Genomic DNA, 18786 nt, shown 5'->3' on the forward strand with positions numbered 1-18786 from the left:
TAAATTCAAGTTCAAAACCAGTAAACTTTATTATGAATAATTTCGACATTCATAACACAGACTCTAGTTTATGCACTATCGATGGACATTTGGATGATGATCAACATACGAACACACTAGTCAACGTGAGGAGGACTGTCTAACCAGTGAATACACGCGTGGTATTGCGTTCTTCAGCTGAATACGAACGGTAGGAGTATGCTGCAAATCCTTAAGAGAAGGGTTACAAGGAACAAGGAAGCCCTCCTTTCTCCATACACATATAGCAGTACATGGACACACACAAACAAACACACACACACACGTATATATATGTGTGTGTGTGTGTATATATATATATATATATATATATATATATATATATATATATATATATATATATATATATATATATATATATATATATATATACACAAAATGTATACAATGTACCCTCCCGGTTATCACCATAATGGCTTTATGGCAACCTCTGAACTGGGGCACAGAGAGTGCGGTGTGTATATATATATATATATATATATATATATATATATATATATATATATATATATATATATATATATATATATATATATATATATATATAGGCAACCTCTGAACTTGGGCACAGAGAGTACGGTGTATATATATATATATATATATATATATATATATATAATATATATATATATATATATATATATATATATATATATATATATATATATATATATATATCCCAGTATACAGATATCCTCATGGGAAATTACAGAGCTCGATGCTAAGCAGAGCGTTATAAATAAACAAATTACTTCAAGTACAAAGTAATGAAATCTATTACTTAAGTTTTATGCAATCCTCAGATAGAAGATTGCATGCTGCAAGAAACTTAAGTAATAGACTTCATTACTTTGTACTTGAAGTAATTTGTTTATATATATATATATATATATATATATATATATAATATATATATATATATATATATATATATAATATTCGTGTTACATATTTACATACATTATACTACAAATTTACATATACATGCATGTACGAGCTGTAATAATATCAACACTGAATATGTTTGTCTCGTAATCGTCGTTTCCTGTAAGATCATCGACCTTAGAATAACAGCCTGGAGTCATTTATCATAGACGGGGAGTAAGGCAGTCTTTCGTTTCGTTGGAACACCACATTATGATATTGTGTCTCTATTCTTCTCTATCAGTCTCAGCCGACTTCCCATCGATAGCCATCATGGCGATGCCGCGTGTTTTGAGGAGCGTGTCTAAAATAAGATAATACGCCGTAATTTGACTTTCTAACACGTCCGCTATAATCTCTCCCCACGGAGAAAATGACGTCCGGAAACAGGTTAAAGGTCACCAGACTAACGAGTGACATTTGTAGATCCCGTCGATCAGTCAATTCATGGAGATTACTCACACCATACTAACGCAAGTAATGTTTGCGTCAACGTGACGCATAGGATCCGGTGATTTGATTTACTATGGTGATGAACATGTATGAATTCAAATTTACTATGCGGCAAATAGCAGAAGCTGCCGTTCTTTTTCGATGACGTCCACACATGTCGATGTGCAAGATTATCGTTCTCGTAGTGTGTAAAAATGTGAAATAGGGTAGTGTGCAAGTGAGACACAACGCCGAGCGGCGTTGTGTTCAGTGCGAGTAAACGTCTTCGGTGAGAGAATTCAGTCATTAGGGAGCATTCGTTATTTACGGGGAGGGGGGGTTGGTGGAAATCAGGGGGGGTTGACTTTTACGAAGCAGGTTTTGAGGGGGGTCAAATTTTATAATCAATGGTTGAGGGGGGGTCAATTTTTACAACAGGTATGTATGGAATTACAGCAAAAAACACCAGAATTGACGGAAACGTGTATAAAACAGAATACGAACACGTCTTTATTCTGTCTGATCAGCTGATAACAAGTAAAAACACTTTCGATCACAACAATAAAAGATTCAGATTGTGTCATGGCAATATTATGACATACGTCACTTTGAAAACTCTTTGAAAACTTGAAAGATAGCTCTAATTTCTCAACTATAGATATATTGAGTGTTCAACAATATGCTATGAAAAGTGGGAGAAGAAACTACAGCTGTTTCACTGAACTAGAATGATGAAAAGGTAGCCAAAGATTTCAGGCTAATATTAGTATCTTTGATTCAGAACATCAAGAAACAATATACACTTTGTCTAATTATTTCATAATCAGTTATTCTGACGAGTCACTCTGACTCTCCAGTTCACCGGAGTAAACTGCGTCTGTTCTACCACTCAGTTCTGAAGAGTCGCTTTGACTGTCAACTTCAGGTTTGGAAAGTTTAAGTGCGTCTTGTGAACCACTTTGTTCTGACGTGTCACTTTCACTATCGAGTTCACTCAGGTCAATTGTTTGTTTTGTATCACTCGGTAAGTTGTCAAAAATTAATTTGAATGAGTGTTCGTCAATGTAGTTCAAGTTGTACATTGGAACTAGCAATTTGGCTTCTGATGCATTTACAGAAGAAACATTGCCAATTAGTACCATGGTGGCTGGGGCTGGTATACCGGTATCAAAAGGGTGGAATTCTGACATGATAATCTTATTGTAGAGAGTCTCTACACGGCGCTTCAGCGATTGCACTTTCCTCTGTCTGGCCTTTCTTTTATTTTCTTTCTTCGATCTGGCAGGGGTTTTCATTCTCGAAAATGAACATCTAAAAGTTTCTCTTGATTTTTGTAGCAGATCAGAGAGTTTTTTAGTGAGTTCCCTGCCATATTCAAGTTCAGTGCGACACTTATGCAAGTATTCATCATTCAAATGATGGTTGAATGAATAGTGATTGCATTTTAAATTCCCCCTACTGTCATATATTCTGGCTTCATCCTGTAAAATGCATTGTTCCATCTCCTCAAGTTTCACAATCACTGACTTCAATCTCTCTATATTCTGAGTTATAACCACTGTGGAATGTGGAACCAATTGGCCTCCTCCAAGCAGTACACCACAGGCAGCAGGGTTATCACTTTCTACAAACTTGACAGACCTTTGTGCACTTGTCAGATCTTTTTCAAACTTCCATAATCTGATCTTTTCAACATTGAATTTGTTGCGGAAGCTGTCTGGATAGGGAATCATATCATGAACCTATGAAAATGAAAGCAAATACAAAGTGTAGAAATTAATGCTAATATGTAGGAACAAAAGACCAGATTATTGTTTGCATTGTAGTTTTCACTGTTAGGCTAAAATACATGCCAAATTACATGTAGATGTAAAAACTGCACCAGAGCAGGATAAAATTGATAAAATACAATACTGGAAAACAGCGACAAAAACATATTGAAAGAGAGATTAAAAGCAAACGGTTTTGGTTCAACCCTTCGTCAGTCATTGACAAAGGATTTTGCGATATTGTATTTTATCTCTAATTACATGTATACAGTTGCCAATCAGTCTCCTCTTAATTTAAACCAATTGTAAATTTGATATTAAAACATTCATCATTCACCACTGTTGTAGTAATGTGGTGATTCACGACTTTCTGTTATTTGTATTGCAATTGTGGCTGGTGTTTATGATTAATGTTTCAGATTCAGCTGGTGCTACAGTGTTTTTAAAAACAGTTAATTACTGTACAAGAACCAAATAAATTGCTGACATTAAGCTACTATTATTTTTCAGTGTTTAATATTTGTTTCATAGCACCAGAGTACACAATGGATGATACTCTTACAAAAATAACCTATGGTATATTTTAAAACAGAAACTCACCATATTATATAATTTTTGCAAAACTCTGTTGAAGAATTTTGTGTCTTCATGGCGAGCGTATGGTACATATCCATAGAGCTTATTTTTCCATTCTTCAGATGATGATTGTGGCTCGTCAGCTGTTGTGTTGACCGTCGAACTTCCCTTTGACCTTGTCAATGCTAACCACAGTTTTGCTCTGTGACCAGGCAAAGGAATAGCACGATGGAAAATTTGATAAAGTTCTTTCTTGGAGTTGATTGTTTCATAGAGAGTTTCTTCAGAATCATATCCAAGATCTAACAAAATGTGATGAAGTTTCTCAATATGATGTCTCTTGCACCAAGCAAGGAATGCCATTTTAACATCAAAGTATCCATACACCACGCATAGCATGTGCTGTGTGATCAATGTTAAAAGTACGAACTTTGACCTCTACTTCTTATTTGCACATGAGCACTGAACTTTGACCATGGCTAGTTGAAATACCGAACACACACACACACTTCACATGGCCATGGCTGAAAACACTGACAACGGCGTACTCGACCACCATGATTCAGACAAGAGAGAAACAGTTTCCAAGGCAAGTGAAGCTTCCAAATCATGGAGTGAGAGGCGATCGGATAATAGGAGCTCTGCTCGAGTTAACAGAGAGATTCTTGTATCACTGCAAACATGCAGTCTTGAAAACAACCTTGCTAGGCTTGAAGGGCTATTGGCAGTTTGCAAGTCCCGAACCAAATCAGAGAAACTGGAGGGATTGATTGCAGTTCTTCTCTCTCTGACATCCCGTGAAGATGGAAGTGAACCTAGTGGTTTCCTCGAATTCGATGAAGCTTACCATTTGTACAGCGGATATCATGAAATTGAGCCAAATCGTGATAATTTTCGTGATTCGCTCATACACCCTGTACACGGCTTGTGCGTATGTGTGATATGGACTGAACACTTGAATCGGAGGTTTATTGTTCTGAAACCCCATGGAACTGGATTAGTGAACTTTTTAGAAGCGTTTGTAAACAATGCATCTGAACAATTTACGGATCAACGTCAATATCTGAATGCTGATATTGTACATGGTATCATCGAATCCATGGATACCGAATATGACAGAATGTGTGTGAGGGCACTGCTAGCCTGTGAGAAGAGTCGAAGCCAGATTTATGATCTTGGTAAGTTCATATTCTCTATAGCAAACTATTTTTTCAGAAAAATACAATTTGCTGGAAACCATAGAATTTATAGACCCTACCCTAACTCTGCATGCTGAATCAAGGAAAATTGTTTGATAATGAAGGGACCAAAATGATTGCATCATATTGCCATTATCAGGTTAAATCAGTGAAATTCAGCAATACCTGCAATTTATGTATAACACATCAAACAAAGATAGTCACAAACATAAACTTTTTTCAAGTTTTGGGTAAAATTTTGAGTGTTGTGGAATCTATTGAAAGGTTTAAAATAGGTGGTTGGTCAAATTTTCATCAAAATGACATTTTACAGGATGGATGAGGCAGATATACTTGGCAGGGACAAGCTTTCAAATTGTCAGTACCGACTTCAATTTCCCATAATGCATTCCTTTTTCTTTTTGCTGTTTGACAAAATGCACTTTTCATTTAACAAAATTAAAGGCAAAAACAGGAAACCATTGCCCGTGTATGATGTACCTACATCTACCAAAGATAACAGTGCAATACATGTACATAGTATGTCCAGCATAGAATGAAAGTGTGGACACAAAATGAACATTGACACCATGCAATACCCTGTACACTTATGATGCAAGTAGGTGAATCATCCTTCTGTCAAGTTGTATGTGTACACAGCAAACAAAATTTCACCCATGTAACAGGCCCTGTGCATACCCTGATACAACCGTGTGGTATAGGTCTGTGTCAGCAAAGACGTCCCATTGCTGTGACAGGGGCTGATGTACAGGTCTGTGGCCAGTGCTGTGATGACATGGATATATACAGTGCTGTAGACACAGTGATGTGACATGGCCTGAAATTTCTGCATGTTCCATCACTGTATGTACAGAACTGTACACAGTGATGTGAATACGGAACTGTAACAGGGTTTGAATTTTTTTCAATGTACACACAATTATGCCTGTATTCATTTCTCTCAACAAAACTGACCCATTTTTCTGAAAATTCACACACCTGAAATCTTACACATTTTCAGGCCCTGTATTAGGCCCTGTAAATTCAACACTGACACACCACTGTTTGTACAGCAGTGTTTCAGTCATGTGGTCACAGCACTGGATATAGTCAGAAATTACATCACTGTAAACATTTCTGTAATACCATGCTTGATTCAGACCTGTCCATACACCCCTGATATCTGACCAATTTCACAGGTCCTGAAACAAAAGTTATTCAGGGGACTGTTACGATACTGATCAGACCCTGTTACAGGCATGTACTGAAATCTGCCTGTAGTTTTCTTGCTGTGTATATGTATCTATGGTTGTCCAACAGTTGTTAACATACATGTCTGTCATATTCAAATTTTTTGATCAAATTTTTAGAGGCATATTCTATACACAAATGACAAAATAAATTACTATTTTTTTTTTTTTTATATATTGCAGGCTTAAAACCACAAGATGCTGTAAATACAATATCTAAGGTACTAGAGGCTAGCAGAGAAACTAGAAATGCAAAAATTGCAGCAGAAGACATGGTAAATTTGAGATTGAGGAGAAAAGCTGATCTGATTCAAGAGGAGATTAAGAGGACTGAAGAGCAGCTCCAGATGAAGAAAGACATCTTGTCAGAACCACGTAGAAAAGACTTACAAGAAAAACAGCTTGTCCTTGAAGAAAGACTAAGAGATGTGAAGAGACTACGAGATAAGAATGACAAATATGCAGTACAAAGATTTAAGCAAAGTGTGAAAAGGAAAGCAGATTCACTTCTAGATGAAAATCGAGTGAAGAAACGGAAGTTAGGTGGTGGAGCTCCACGTCAGGTGGATACTGATGAAGAAGAGTTTTTAGTAAAATGCATAGAAGAAAAGACATCAGCACATGGTCGACGGCATGATATGGTTATGTATCTGAACCATCGAGTAAAAGTGTCAGATTTTCTTTCTCTGACCAACTACAGGAGATTGAAAGAGGGGAAACGACTAATTCGCTCAGCTACGACCCTGTACAGCAGAGGTAGACCAAAAAACATCAGAAGTATTGCTGCACGAAGACATATCGGTAGAGGTCTTTTTTGTTGTAAAAAGCCCCCTAAATGTGAAGACTCCATTAATGAATGCACACACCACCAACGGGCACATAAAAAGAATTTGTTCTACGAGATGGGTAGTCTGGAATGCAAAGACCGATGGAAGTTTAACTTTATTATCAGTCAAGATGATAAAGCTTATGTACGTGCAGGAACAAGTGTTGGTCTTGATAAGGCTCGCAATCAGAAAATCATCCAACCATCAGACACAGGAAAAGGTAGATCTTTGCCAAAATATGATTTTCCTGAAGCAAAATTGAACATCACACCAGCATCACATCGAATCATGACTAAAGAATGTACACTAGTCAATAGTGAAGAGAAGCTCACCACAAGAGAAGACCAGAGCATTGTCTTTATGAGACCAAAATACTATATCGGTTCATCAGGTTCAACATGGATGAATGAACAGATGGAAATACGCTCTATGGAACCAACTTTATATGAAGTAGAGTCAACAACCTACTCAAAGCCTTTCCGCCAAGTGTGCTCCCTTGCTCATGACAAAATTTTCCATTTCAAAGATGCAACATGCAAAGATGATGTCATGTGCGTGACAAACACAGAGGGCTGCCAGTTTAAGCAGTATGAGAGAGAAAGACTAATGAATCTCAAGACATTTCTCCATCTGACCAAAACAACTGCAAAAGAGAAGAAAAATGAGTTGTCTCCTCAAGAGAAGGCATATACATCTGAACTACTAGACCAGTTGGATGAGATAGACGACACAGTAAATGGCATGTTAGTTGATCTGGCTGAACTCACTGGCCTGAAACTGTGGAAAATGTACACTCACCTCATATCACAATGCGACACATTACTGAGCAAAATCACAGAGATGAGATTACCACCTGTACGACCAATTGTATGTGAGCTAACTGATGCTGGTCCAGGGGTCGGAATTCGCAACCATGATGTTCGATTTCGAAGTGCAGAACGCATACGCATACATAATATTGACAGAATGACACGGCTACATTTAGCACGGGGAGATTCATCATACAACGAAGTGGAGAGAACAAATGCAGCCATTGGTAATGCCTTAGTTGATGGAGGAGGCATTAAATGGGATTACCATTCTCCATTTGAGGATTTGTCACCAGAAGAAATTCAGCAACTACCACTGGATGATTACACAGTTCGAATTGAAAATGCAATGGAATCAAATGCATTCAGAGTTGCTACTGATCTAGCATGCAGAGTAGATGATGCCCCAGGACCTGGTGGTGATTTCATGAAGTCATATGTAACACCAAAACAAGACAGGCAATTTTTCTTTGACAAGCCATATCTAGACAGATTTACAGCTGCTTCTAAAGGTCAGAAGAAAATGGTTCCTGGCCATGCATATTACACGAAATTACAGCAGTTTATTGATGATCACTATGAAATAGGAGATTTGTACATGGAATTTCTGAAGTTTGACTGTATAAAGAGACTCGGGCATAAATGTGACTTTTGTTGTGACAGAGACTGGGTCAGCTCTCCTCTTCAGCATGTACCAAGCCCAATGCCAGATTACACACAACTCCCAAACTTCCATTATATACCAGTCAAGAATCTACCAGCATTGGATACAGAAGGCAGTCAACGTGAAATTGATGACTACCAGCCCCGCGTTCAAATTCGCCGTCTCTTTGATGCAGGAGAAATATCATCTGCTGATCTTGACAAAGTTGGAGAGTTCTCCAAGAAGTATATAGTCCCTGAGAAAGTAGTCCTTAACTACTTAAATCATCTAGAGACACTGAAAACTGTTAGGCTGAAGAAGCAGAAGAAGCGGAACCAAGCAAATGCTTTGGATCAACCAGGACAATATGACAACCATGACTGGGATACACTATACAGAAACAGTGAATTACGGAAGCTGAAAGTTTCTGACCTAGACATGTACATAGACAGACATAAATTGACATCTGAGAGAAAGATGCTAAAAAAAGACAAACTGAAGATAGTCGAAGCGCACATTGGCCGGCAACTGTGTCAAACGACACTGGAAAGTCTCCAAGTAAGCCATGAGAGGGACAAAGAGGAGGAGGAGGATGAAGAAGAGGATGAGATTGATGAGGACAGTGAACCAGAAGATGTAGATATAGTGATAGGGGAATTAGGTGATACAGAGGAAAGTGACTCAGAAAGTGATAGCAGTGACGTCATCGAAAATGAACTCTTTCATGTAACAAGATCAGGCAGACAGTGCACTACTTGGAAATCAAGGAACTATGTAGACTAGGTTTTTATGGTCAATTATGTAGTATGTCAAACAAACGCACATATCTGACAAAGTTTGATAAGTCTAATCACATGAATTTTTTGTTTGGGGGGGGGGTCACATTTTACAATTAATGGATTTAGGGGGGGTCAAATTTTAGAAAAGTAATTTTGAGGGGGGGTTGCTTTTTACGTTCAACTCACAACTTAAATTCCACCGACCCCCCCCTCCCCGTAAATAACGAATGCTCCCTTATGCAGCGTGGGGTTACATGGCTGTTATCATTAGTCTGTGGTCTTTGGACTACGGACACTACGATGCTTACGTCACCATGAATTATGACGCATCACCTGTTCATACGCTCCAGTACTTATCGTGTTCCAGATCTTCGCATTTTGACCAAGGGTTTTGTTTTTTTTTTTCTGAATGTGTACAAGACGTAACAGACCAGATACACATGGGTCATGCCGTGGTATATTTTACGTCGTGGCGCTCATTGACCGGATAGCGTAACACTTTGGCGAAAAACTCGATGACCTTGAAGATACGAAATAGCCAACGGGGTTGAGGCCCGCCACACGGAGAAACATACAGAAGATAATGTTTCAGTATTTCACAAACAGAGATCGACAACCTCTCGCGCCAAAAGCAGTGTCTACAATATCTGGTTAACTTGCAGGTTGTCTATCGACAGGTTACGGAACTGTTCCTGAAAAACTAAAGCCAAGATATGTAGGAGGCACTACGCAACGATAAACAGTGAGGTCGATAAGTCGTGCATGAGCGTAAAATTTAGCGGCAAGACTGTGAATGTGTAATCGCATTGAAACACTCTGTATCGTCGACCGTCTTCAAAAAGCTAACCAAGCAAAGAATCCGGCTTCACTTTTATCTTGTTGATTTTTGTTCAGGACAAGGTTTGAATAAAATACGTTCTATCGCTTTATTTAATTTGATGTATTTTCGCAGACCACGGATCGTTTGACAATTTCAATAAAACGATATTAATACAATTGATACTTGGAGACGCCAGTGTTGTTAGTCATATATTACCATGCCCTGTCCATTGCGTTTTAATTGGTCGACCTGAACCACGTGACTGCCCACAAATACACAGTAATGGTTTGTTTTCATGCCCGTGAATATGAATAATATCATAACCAAAGTAACTTTACAGGCTAAAACGAAAATTGTGATTTGTACAAAGATCATAATCAACCACAAAATAAAATGGAGCTTTTGTGGGCCAAGTTTAGACGCTTTTTTCAAAAAAATCTCCGGATTTGCAAAATTTTTGCAGCGCGCACTACTCACTGACAGGTTTTGGGGCCTCGTTGTCGTTCGCACTGGAAATTTTCGTAAATTTTGACGGTTTTTTCGGGGTTCGTTGATAATATAATTGAAATAACAGACTCCGCGCTGACCATTTACGTTTATTTATGGGCCCGGGCGAGAGGAAAGCCAAATTAAGGGGCTCGGCAAGCCTCGCCCGTTAATTTTTGGCTTTCCTCTCGGCCTTGCACATAAATAAACGTTATGGTCAGCGCGTCGTCCGTTATTTCTTCAGTAGCTATGCGGCAAAAATCTCACTAATCAAAATATGCAACATTTAAGTGACTATTTCGCATGTGTATCTATTTTGCTGAATTTCCTGACACGTGCTTCCGAGTCGGTGAATGGCTAAACTTGTGTCAGTGTAGAACTTACCGAAGAAAATAGTCCCTGTAATATAATTTTGCCAGCAGATCTATCATCCTAGCACATCGTCTTTGCTCAGTATTGCACGATTCCTGGAATGTGTGTTGTTTATATGACACTTTCAATTGAACGACTGTTCGGTTTACGGAAGGCATTGCCCAAGGTCACCAGTCTATTGGTATTATGTAATTGGACAACAACGATGAACACGCAATAGTTTACGGTTAATGGCAGTACATTCGACGAGGTAAAACTGTGAAAATAGTCCAACAGCAAATTAGGCCAAAAGACAACAAATAAAGACAATGTTCCTGTAAGGGTGAAGTGTAAGTGAAAAGAGTGACAGTGCCGGGGAAGCCAAAACGAATGTGTGGAGTTTGTATCCGATATGTGGGCATTAACTGCTGGCGGAGTAGCCACTAAATAAATACAAAATGCTCGTTACCAGTGTTTGATGAAGAAGTCTATGAACACGGTGATACTTTGAAATCAAGACTACGGAACCCTGTACAATTTATGTACAACGTTAATCCATAAAATCGAGACTGTAGTGTCTCCACGATGAGGTGCAGTGGTATAGTGCCAATAAACCGCCACAGCTTGTACGCCTCTGTTAAAAGTGTTAGGGCGACCATTCTCCGTGACAGGTCAATCGACCTTTTATCCGTGCTCATGTAAATTAGAATACATTCCACTTAAAAAAATGAACGGAACGGCCGTCACTGTCTTATTTAGGGATAAATATTCATCAGAGAGTTGATTTTCATTCCGACAGTAGTCTCACTTCTACCTCCGTGTTCGTAGTATTTATTTATAAGTGGCCGAAATTTGTACAGGTTTTCAACGCTTGTACATTCCTCAATCGTTACTTGCTACGACCAATACGATCATTGGGCGTCGGTAATGGTGCGCGATAGAACCTATGACCTCCCAGTTCAAACAGACTGACCTAGCTAGACGAACAAAGTGTCAGTCAAACAGACTGTCCTACAAATACACGGCCGAACAGACTGGCCTACAAACACACAGCCAAACAGACTAGCCTACAAATACCCAGCCAAAAAGACTAGCCTGCAAACTCACAGCTTAACAGACTAGCCTACAAACACAGAGCCAAACAGACTGATCTACAGACACACAGCCTCACAGACTGGCCAACAAACACACAGCAAAACAGACTAGCCAACAAACACATGGCCAAACAGACTGGCCGACAAAAATACAGCGAAACAGACTAGCCTACAAACACATAGCCAGACTGGCCTACAAACACACAGCCAAACAGACTAACCGACAAACATACAGCCAAACAGACTAGCCCACAAACAGCCAAACAGACTGGCCTACAAACACACAGCCAAATAGACTGGCCGACAAACACACAGCCAGACTGGTCTACAAACACAGCCAAACAGACTGGCCAACAAACAAACACACAGCCAAACAGACTGGCCCACAAACACACCGGCTAACAGACTGGCCTACAAACACACAGCCAAACAGACTGCCCTACAAACACACAGCCCAATCTGATTAAAATCAGGATAAGGGGAGGACCACAGAAAAAAAATGACCGTAGGTAATACGATAGCGTAAAGGACCGACCCGTCACTTTTGAGCGCCAAAGTCAAGTTTTGCTGCCTCTGTAAAATATACCCAATTCAATTTTTTCAGCTTTTTGCTAAAAGTTTGATAAAATTCCGCAGCAAATGAATTATTATGTCCATTTGGTCCAAAATTATAACATTACGGGAAACCTCCATTAACTTAGGAATACCCGACTTCCCTAGAGGATCAATTTCACAGACCTGCCTTTCCTACAATGGCACTACAATGGCACCAGCTGGATTAGATAAACATAACAATGGAACATTCACACCTTGGGGATTAAAAGTCTTCTGTTTGTCACCCGAGTTGGTCAGGCAAGAACTCGGGTTTCAGGTACCATGCAAGTTAATGCAGCCTTCCCCTAATGAAAAAAATTGCAGAAAAATTCATAAAAATTTGGAAAATGTTACACTAAATTTTGTTGGGAAAAATCACAGCACTCAGAGGGTTAATCAGATTGACAGGCCTAAACGAACACACAGCCTATGGATGCATGATAACAAACGGTAGTTATATTTTCACTTTAACGATAAAATCAAACGATCCACGTACAGTGGAAATTTCAACAATGGAAGCTATAATCCAAGGTAAAGTTTATCCTGCAATTTCCTTCAACGACACATTTAACGATAACCACTATCTGATGAAAATCAATTCTCTTCATAATTATCGCCGTATTGGTACGTGGCTAGCTCCTTGGATCACAGTCCTAATGCTACATGACAAGCTCGATGAACCACAGTCCTAGTGCTACGTGGCTATCTGATAGAACCACAGTCCTAGTGCTACGTGGCTAGCTCGTTGAACCACATAAATTCTACACGGATAGCTCGTTGAATCACAGTCCTAATGCTACATGGGTATCTCGTTGAACCACAGTCCCAATGCTACACGGCTGGCTGGTTGAACCACAATCCTAGCAGCATTTACGAGAGATACCGAAAAAAAGGCTTCTGACGGTGAGTTAGAGGTTGATGAACTATAATGACACTCTGGTTGAGATGAATGGCCAGGTATCAATGAAGAATAAAATATTATTTGTTCCAAGGTTTCCGGAAAAATGAATGGAATTTTCTCAACCAGTCCCCCTTCATGTGGGCATCGTCTCGACCAGACTCCCCTTGACTGGAATAGTCTCAATTAGTCGTCCCTTCATGCTAGAATTAATCGTCTGCACTGGTCCCCCTTTGACTGGAATAGGCTAAACTTTCCTCCCCTTCATGTTATGAGGTACTACAGCACAGTACTTATATAATGGTATGCTTTGAGTTAATGAACACTTTCAGTTTCAGGCTGGAAACTGGACCGACCGTGGTTAAAATAGTCAACCCATTCGGTTGTCTAATTTCACTTGTCATGAAACGGAACGATTATGCATGTATGCTTTGATTCAGACATCAAAACGTAATCTCGGTCAACAAACCATTACCTACATGTTATTAACCGGCAACAACCATGCAAGATAAGAAATGACGTCATTCACCAGTTGCCAATTTTTCAAAAATGTGGATGAGACAAGAGAACTTGAACATTATAAGTCTACACATAGATAGATATACATATATCTTTGAAATTCTACTTAACTTCGCTATCTAATAAATAATGACTGTGCGCACACATGCAATCGTGATAAAATTTTGAAGGAACACGTTACCAAACAGCTTAGTATCCGACATGCAATGATATGAGTATGCATGTTTGTATACATTGTATGTACGTATGTATCTAAGTAAAGTAAAGTAAAGTAAGCCTTTATTGAAATCGTATCCCAGTTGGGATCTTGATCATAAAGTACAATAAAGGTTTTGCAAAAACAACAATGAAAGAGTATATATAATATATATATAAATATAAATATCTATACATGAGGTCAACATATTAAAGGTTCATAAATAGTTTACTTTGTCCTTTTCATTTTGTCTTGTCTGAGTTTAAAACATGTATGTATGTATTTTCCCAATTCACATAGTGATGCTTTATCTGTCCTTGAAAAGATGCTTACAAGGTCTTGTGTGCCTCTGAATGCGTTTTTACAAATGTTTAGTTTACTGAAAAAATCATGTCTAATGTCTGTGTATCCTTTGCAATGAAAAAGAAAATGTATCTCATCTTCTACTTGTTTGTTTTGGCAAATTGGGCATGCTCTGTCTATGACATCAAGGTTTCTATATCTACCTTTTCTATGTGTAGTATGTGTGCACTAATGCGTAACTTGCACAGGGCTGATCTGTGATCTGGGTTTTTTATAACATGAAGGTAGCTTTCGAGAGAGAAATCTTTTTTCAACTCTCTGTATGTGCGAAGTTTATTTTTATGGTGCCCTTGTCTGGTATCATCATGAATCAATTCAAATGCACATTTTTCAAATAGCTGTTTAACTTTTACATTGAAATTAGTTTAAAGTGTTTGTCATTTTCTATCTTTACATTCATGGCATCTCCAATATTTACGAGCAGCAACGATTGTTTAATTCCTGACACCCAATTATCTGTATGTGCATTGTCCAGTTGACAACCCAGATCATAAGCCTCACGAGTCAGTGTTGTATCAGATTTCTTACTTATTTTTAACCAATATTTGACCATTTGTGTTATGCTTGAAACAATTAGAGGATATCTACCCAGTTCCATTAGACATGCTATGTTGGATGCTTTGTTATTCACTTTAAGTATGTACTTGCAAAATTTAATGTGCAACTTTTCAATTGTGTTTGTTAAGTTTGTGAGTATGGTTTTTGCATTTGTGCATATGTCTGCAGTCCATACTTCTGTACAGTATAGCAGAATAGGTTTTATCATGGCATCAAACATTTGTAAATGGACCTTAATTGGAATATTTAACTCTGCAAAGAGTAACTGTCTCAATTTAAAACATGCCTTCATAGCTCTGTTTTTCAAATCAATTTGTGCTCTGTTTAGTTTTCCTGTAATATTTAACTTTATGCCAAGGTAAGTGTATGTTGACACATTTTCCAACTCATTACCATGTATAGTAAATTTAAATTTGTTGAAATTTTCCCCCGATTTGTTGAAAACCATGATTTTTGATTTGAGAATGTTTATGCCTAAATGCCATTTTTCACAATAATGCCCTATTGAATTTATAGCATTCTGTAGCCCCGTAGGTGTCTCAGATAGTAGAAGTAAGTCATCTGCATAAAGTAGACATGATAAAGTACTCCGTAATAAAGTTGGTGGGTCATTGCTGACACAATTAAGCGAATCTTTTATGTCATTAATGTATAGGTTAAAAAGCAGTGGGCTTAAGCCGTCACCTTGCCTTATTCCTCTCTCCATGGGAAACTGTTCAGTGAGTCCCTCTTTCACCCTAATGCAACCCTTCGAATTTAAATAAATTGACTTAATGATGTTATAAAATTTCCCTGTGATACCATACTTTATTAGTTTGTGTAGAAGCCCCACATGCCAAATTGAATCAAAGGCTTTCTGAAAGTCTATGAAACAGCCAAAAATATATTTCCCCTTACTCAGATACTTTGTAAGTAATTGTTTTAAAACAAATATATGATCACATGTACTAAACTCTGGCATAAAGCCAATTTGTTCCCTAATTATAAGGTTTTCATTTTTAATATGAGTAATTAGTCTTTGTTTTAGAACTGAAGTAAAAAGTTTACTAATTGTACTTAGCAATGTTATCCCTCTGTAATTTCTCGGGTCATTTTTGTCTCCTTTTTTATATATCGGTACAATAATGCCTGTGTTCCATGCATCAGGAAAGTGACCGCTAGCTAAGATTACGTTGAAAAGAGTTTTGATTTGTTTAATTAATACATGTCTACTTGCTTTTATCATTTCATTTGTTATTTTATCCATACCTGGGGCTTTCCTGTTCTTTAAAGTACTGATGGCTTTTTGAATTTCTAATTCAGAAATGGGTTTGTCCAAAGCTGATATCTGTGTTCCCAGCCTCTGTTGATCTATCATAACATTCTCATCTATTAATGGCAAATCTACCTTTGTATTAAGTGCCTTAAAATGACTGTACCACCTTTCTTTTTCAATTGGTGTGTGTTCACTGCTATTATTTTGTGAATCTGATTTCAACTCATTAATCAGCTCCCAGTACTTATTTGGGTTTGATTTCCCCAAGCTGTCTAATTTGTTTAAAATCTGACTTTTAAATTCTCTTCTCTTTGTTTTAACTAGACGTTTATATTGTTTCTTTAAATTGTAGCACGAGCTCCGTAATTCAGTATTATATGGGTCTCTGCTCAACTTAGTTGATAATTTGTAAACATCATTTTTTAAATTACCAAGATCATTGGTATACCACTTTGGTTTCCTAGAGGTGCTTAACTTCTTGCCCTTTTGTTCCTTTTTTTTCCTTATAATGCGTTTATGGAGACTAGCTCCTGCTGTTTGTAGGAATATGTTTGATAACATTGCACAAGCTGTATTAACTGACTGTATTGTGGCATCAAAATTGTTTTGTTAAAATTATTAATGAGTGATGCAATGTGTGGATTATGTAATGCTTCATAAAGTAATACCTAGAGTCGCTGTCCCATACAAAAGTAAAATCATTGCTACGTCTATCTTGATTAATTTTTATATTAGTATCTACATTATTTAAGTAGGCGTTAGTTTGTAACTGAAATTCAGTTTGGCAATGATCTGATATAGAAATGTTCAGTGGGTGAACCTTAAAAAATAGAATTTTGCTAAATAAGTTAGTACTGACGATACTATAGTCCACAGTACTGCTGCCATGCCTTTGGTGACAGGTGAATTTTCCAATACTGTCTCCAATACATCTCCCATTAAGAATTACCATATCGGTGGCCATGCACAGATCTAAAAGTTGGTCACCATAATAATTTTTCATTGAAATATCCTGTGAATTTCGTTTTTTGAAAGCAATGTCTGCATTTGATAAATGATAGTCGTCTTGTTCATAAATTGCAACCTCCTGTATATTCTTAGTACGTGCATTGAAATCTCCAGTGAGAATAATTGCCCCCTTTTTGAAAATTTTGCAATATCTTTTCCAACAGCTGAAACTGGTTTGACTCTTTCCAGCTAAAAATACTTGACCCTTGTGGACTAAAATATAGGGTACAAATAAAGATATCATCATCTAAGTTAAAAAAGTTACTATCTAAACGAACCCAAATAAAATCTTCAGAACTACTTTCCATCTGCGTAATACCAGCAGTAAAAATATCTCTAAAATAAAATGCAACTCCTCCAGAGGGTGAGCGTGCTTTTCTATGTTGTTTGGTTCTAGCCGAATGAAAATAACTATATTTTGAAATATTAATATTTGAGTCAACTCTTGTTTTTGTCTCTACTAGACTTAAAAAATCAAACCTTTCTAAACTACTTAAAAAACTGCTATCTCTAACTTTCTGTTCTAAATTTCCATAAATATTCCATGTAGTAAATTTCAGTGTACTTCTCGCTATTGAGGAACACACCATGTCAAGAGTTCAAAAGTAGTGACAGTGAAGTTAAGTATTGTGACATAAAGATACCTGATTCAAGGTCCTCACATATCTAAAGGACGGATGTCATAGATACATACGTATGTATCTATGTAATATGTATGTACGCATAGATGGATGGATGTATCTATCCATCGTTGGAGGTATTCATCTACGTATATCTGTGTATACGCACAGTTCACTCAGTTATTTCTTTGTCTGCATTTAACAGACATATTTATTTGTCTTGTCAACTTGTGAAAATGTTAAAAGGTGTATATACGATACGGGAAGGTGACGAACAAAATCGTAGGTGGCCCTGTTTGTCGGAGCAACCCAAAGTCCCTCCATCCACCGAGAACCGATATAATTTCGTTTTGTTCGCCTAAGCCTCCGGTTGGTCTGTGACATCACGATACTAACACAAACGAATAAGCAATATAAACAGGATACACAATTTTAAAGTATGGGCGTGACGCCACTTTCTAATAATAATTTAAAAACTATGGATAGAGAATAGACATTGGTTCTACTGTATCGACAGGAAAACGATCGAAGTTTCACTACTAGGCTCCATTGAGCGGATTATTTAGTCATTTAACTCTCTTTCTGCGCTTGTGTAACAAAAACCGCCATGTGATTGATAACTTTTTAAAAACCCGTTTGCAATCTACCGATATCGAAAATTAATACTGCATATCACTTGGAAGTAAGTACGCCTTCGTGTGTGTAAGACTTTATGCATACACCATTGAAGTAACGAATGTTACTGGTCAATTTTGCATTAATGGAGTGGTAGGCCCTAATTATCATGGTTACAAAGGT

General features: G+C 37.7%; 2 protein-coding genes across 5 annotated transcripts in view; one reads left to right on the forward strand and one right to left on the reverse strand.

Moving 5' to 3' along the window:
• Positions 1-18786, reverse strand: part of LOC139119487 (uncharacterized) — a 100611-nt gene that overhangs the window by 58420 nt on the left and 23405 nt on the right. The window lies entirely within an intron of this gene.
• Positions 4219-9347, forward strand: LOC139119489 (uncharacterized). The gene is made up of 2 exons (XM_070683339.1): positions 4219-4918; positions 6352-9347. The coding sequence occupies exons 1-2, from the start codon at positions 4255-4257 to the stop codon at positions 9228-9230; spliced, it is 3543 nt and encodes a 1180-aa protein (XP_070539440.1). The 5' UTR covers positions 4219-4254; the 3' UTR covers positions 9231-9347.

This window comes from Ptychodera flava, chromosome 19 (assembly GCF_041260155.1).
Source record: "Ptychodera flava strain L36383 chromosome 19, AS_Pfla_20210202, whole genome shotgun sequence".
Taxonomy (NCBI): Eukaryota; Metazoa; Hemichordata; class Enteropneusta; family Ptychoderidae; genus Ptychodera; species Ptychodera flava.

Coding starts and splice junctions, on each gene's coding strand:
- LOC139119489 (XM_070683339.1), top strand. CDS start 4,255: ATGGCCATGGCTGAAAACACTGACAACGGCGTACTCGACCACCATGAT. Junction 4,919..6,351: donor AAGCCAGATTTATGATCTTG/GTAAGTTCATAT, acceptor TATATATTGCAG/GCTTAAAACCACAAGATGCT.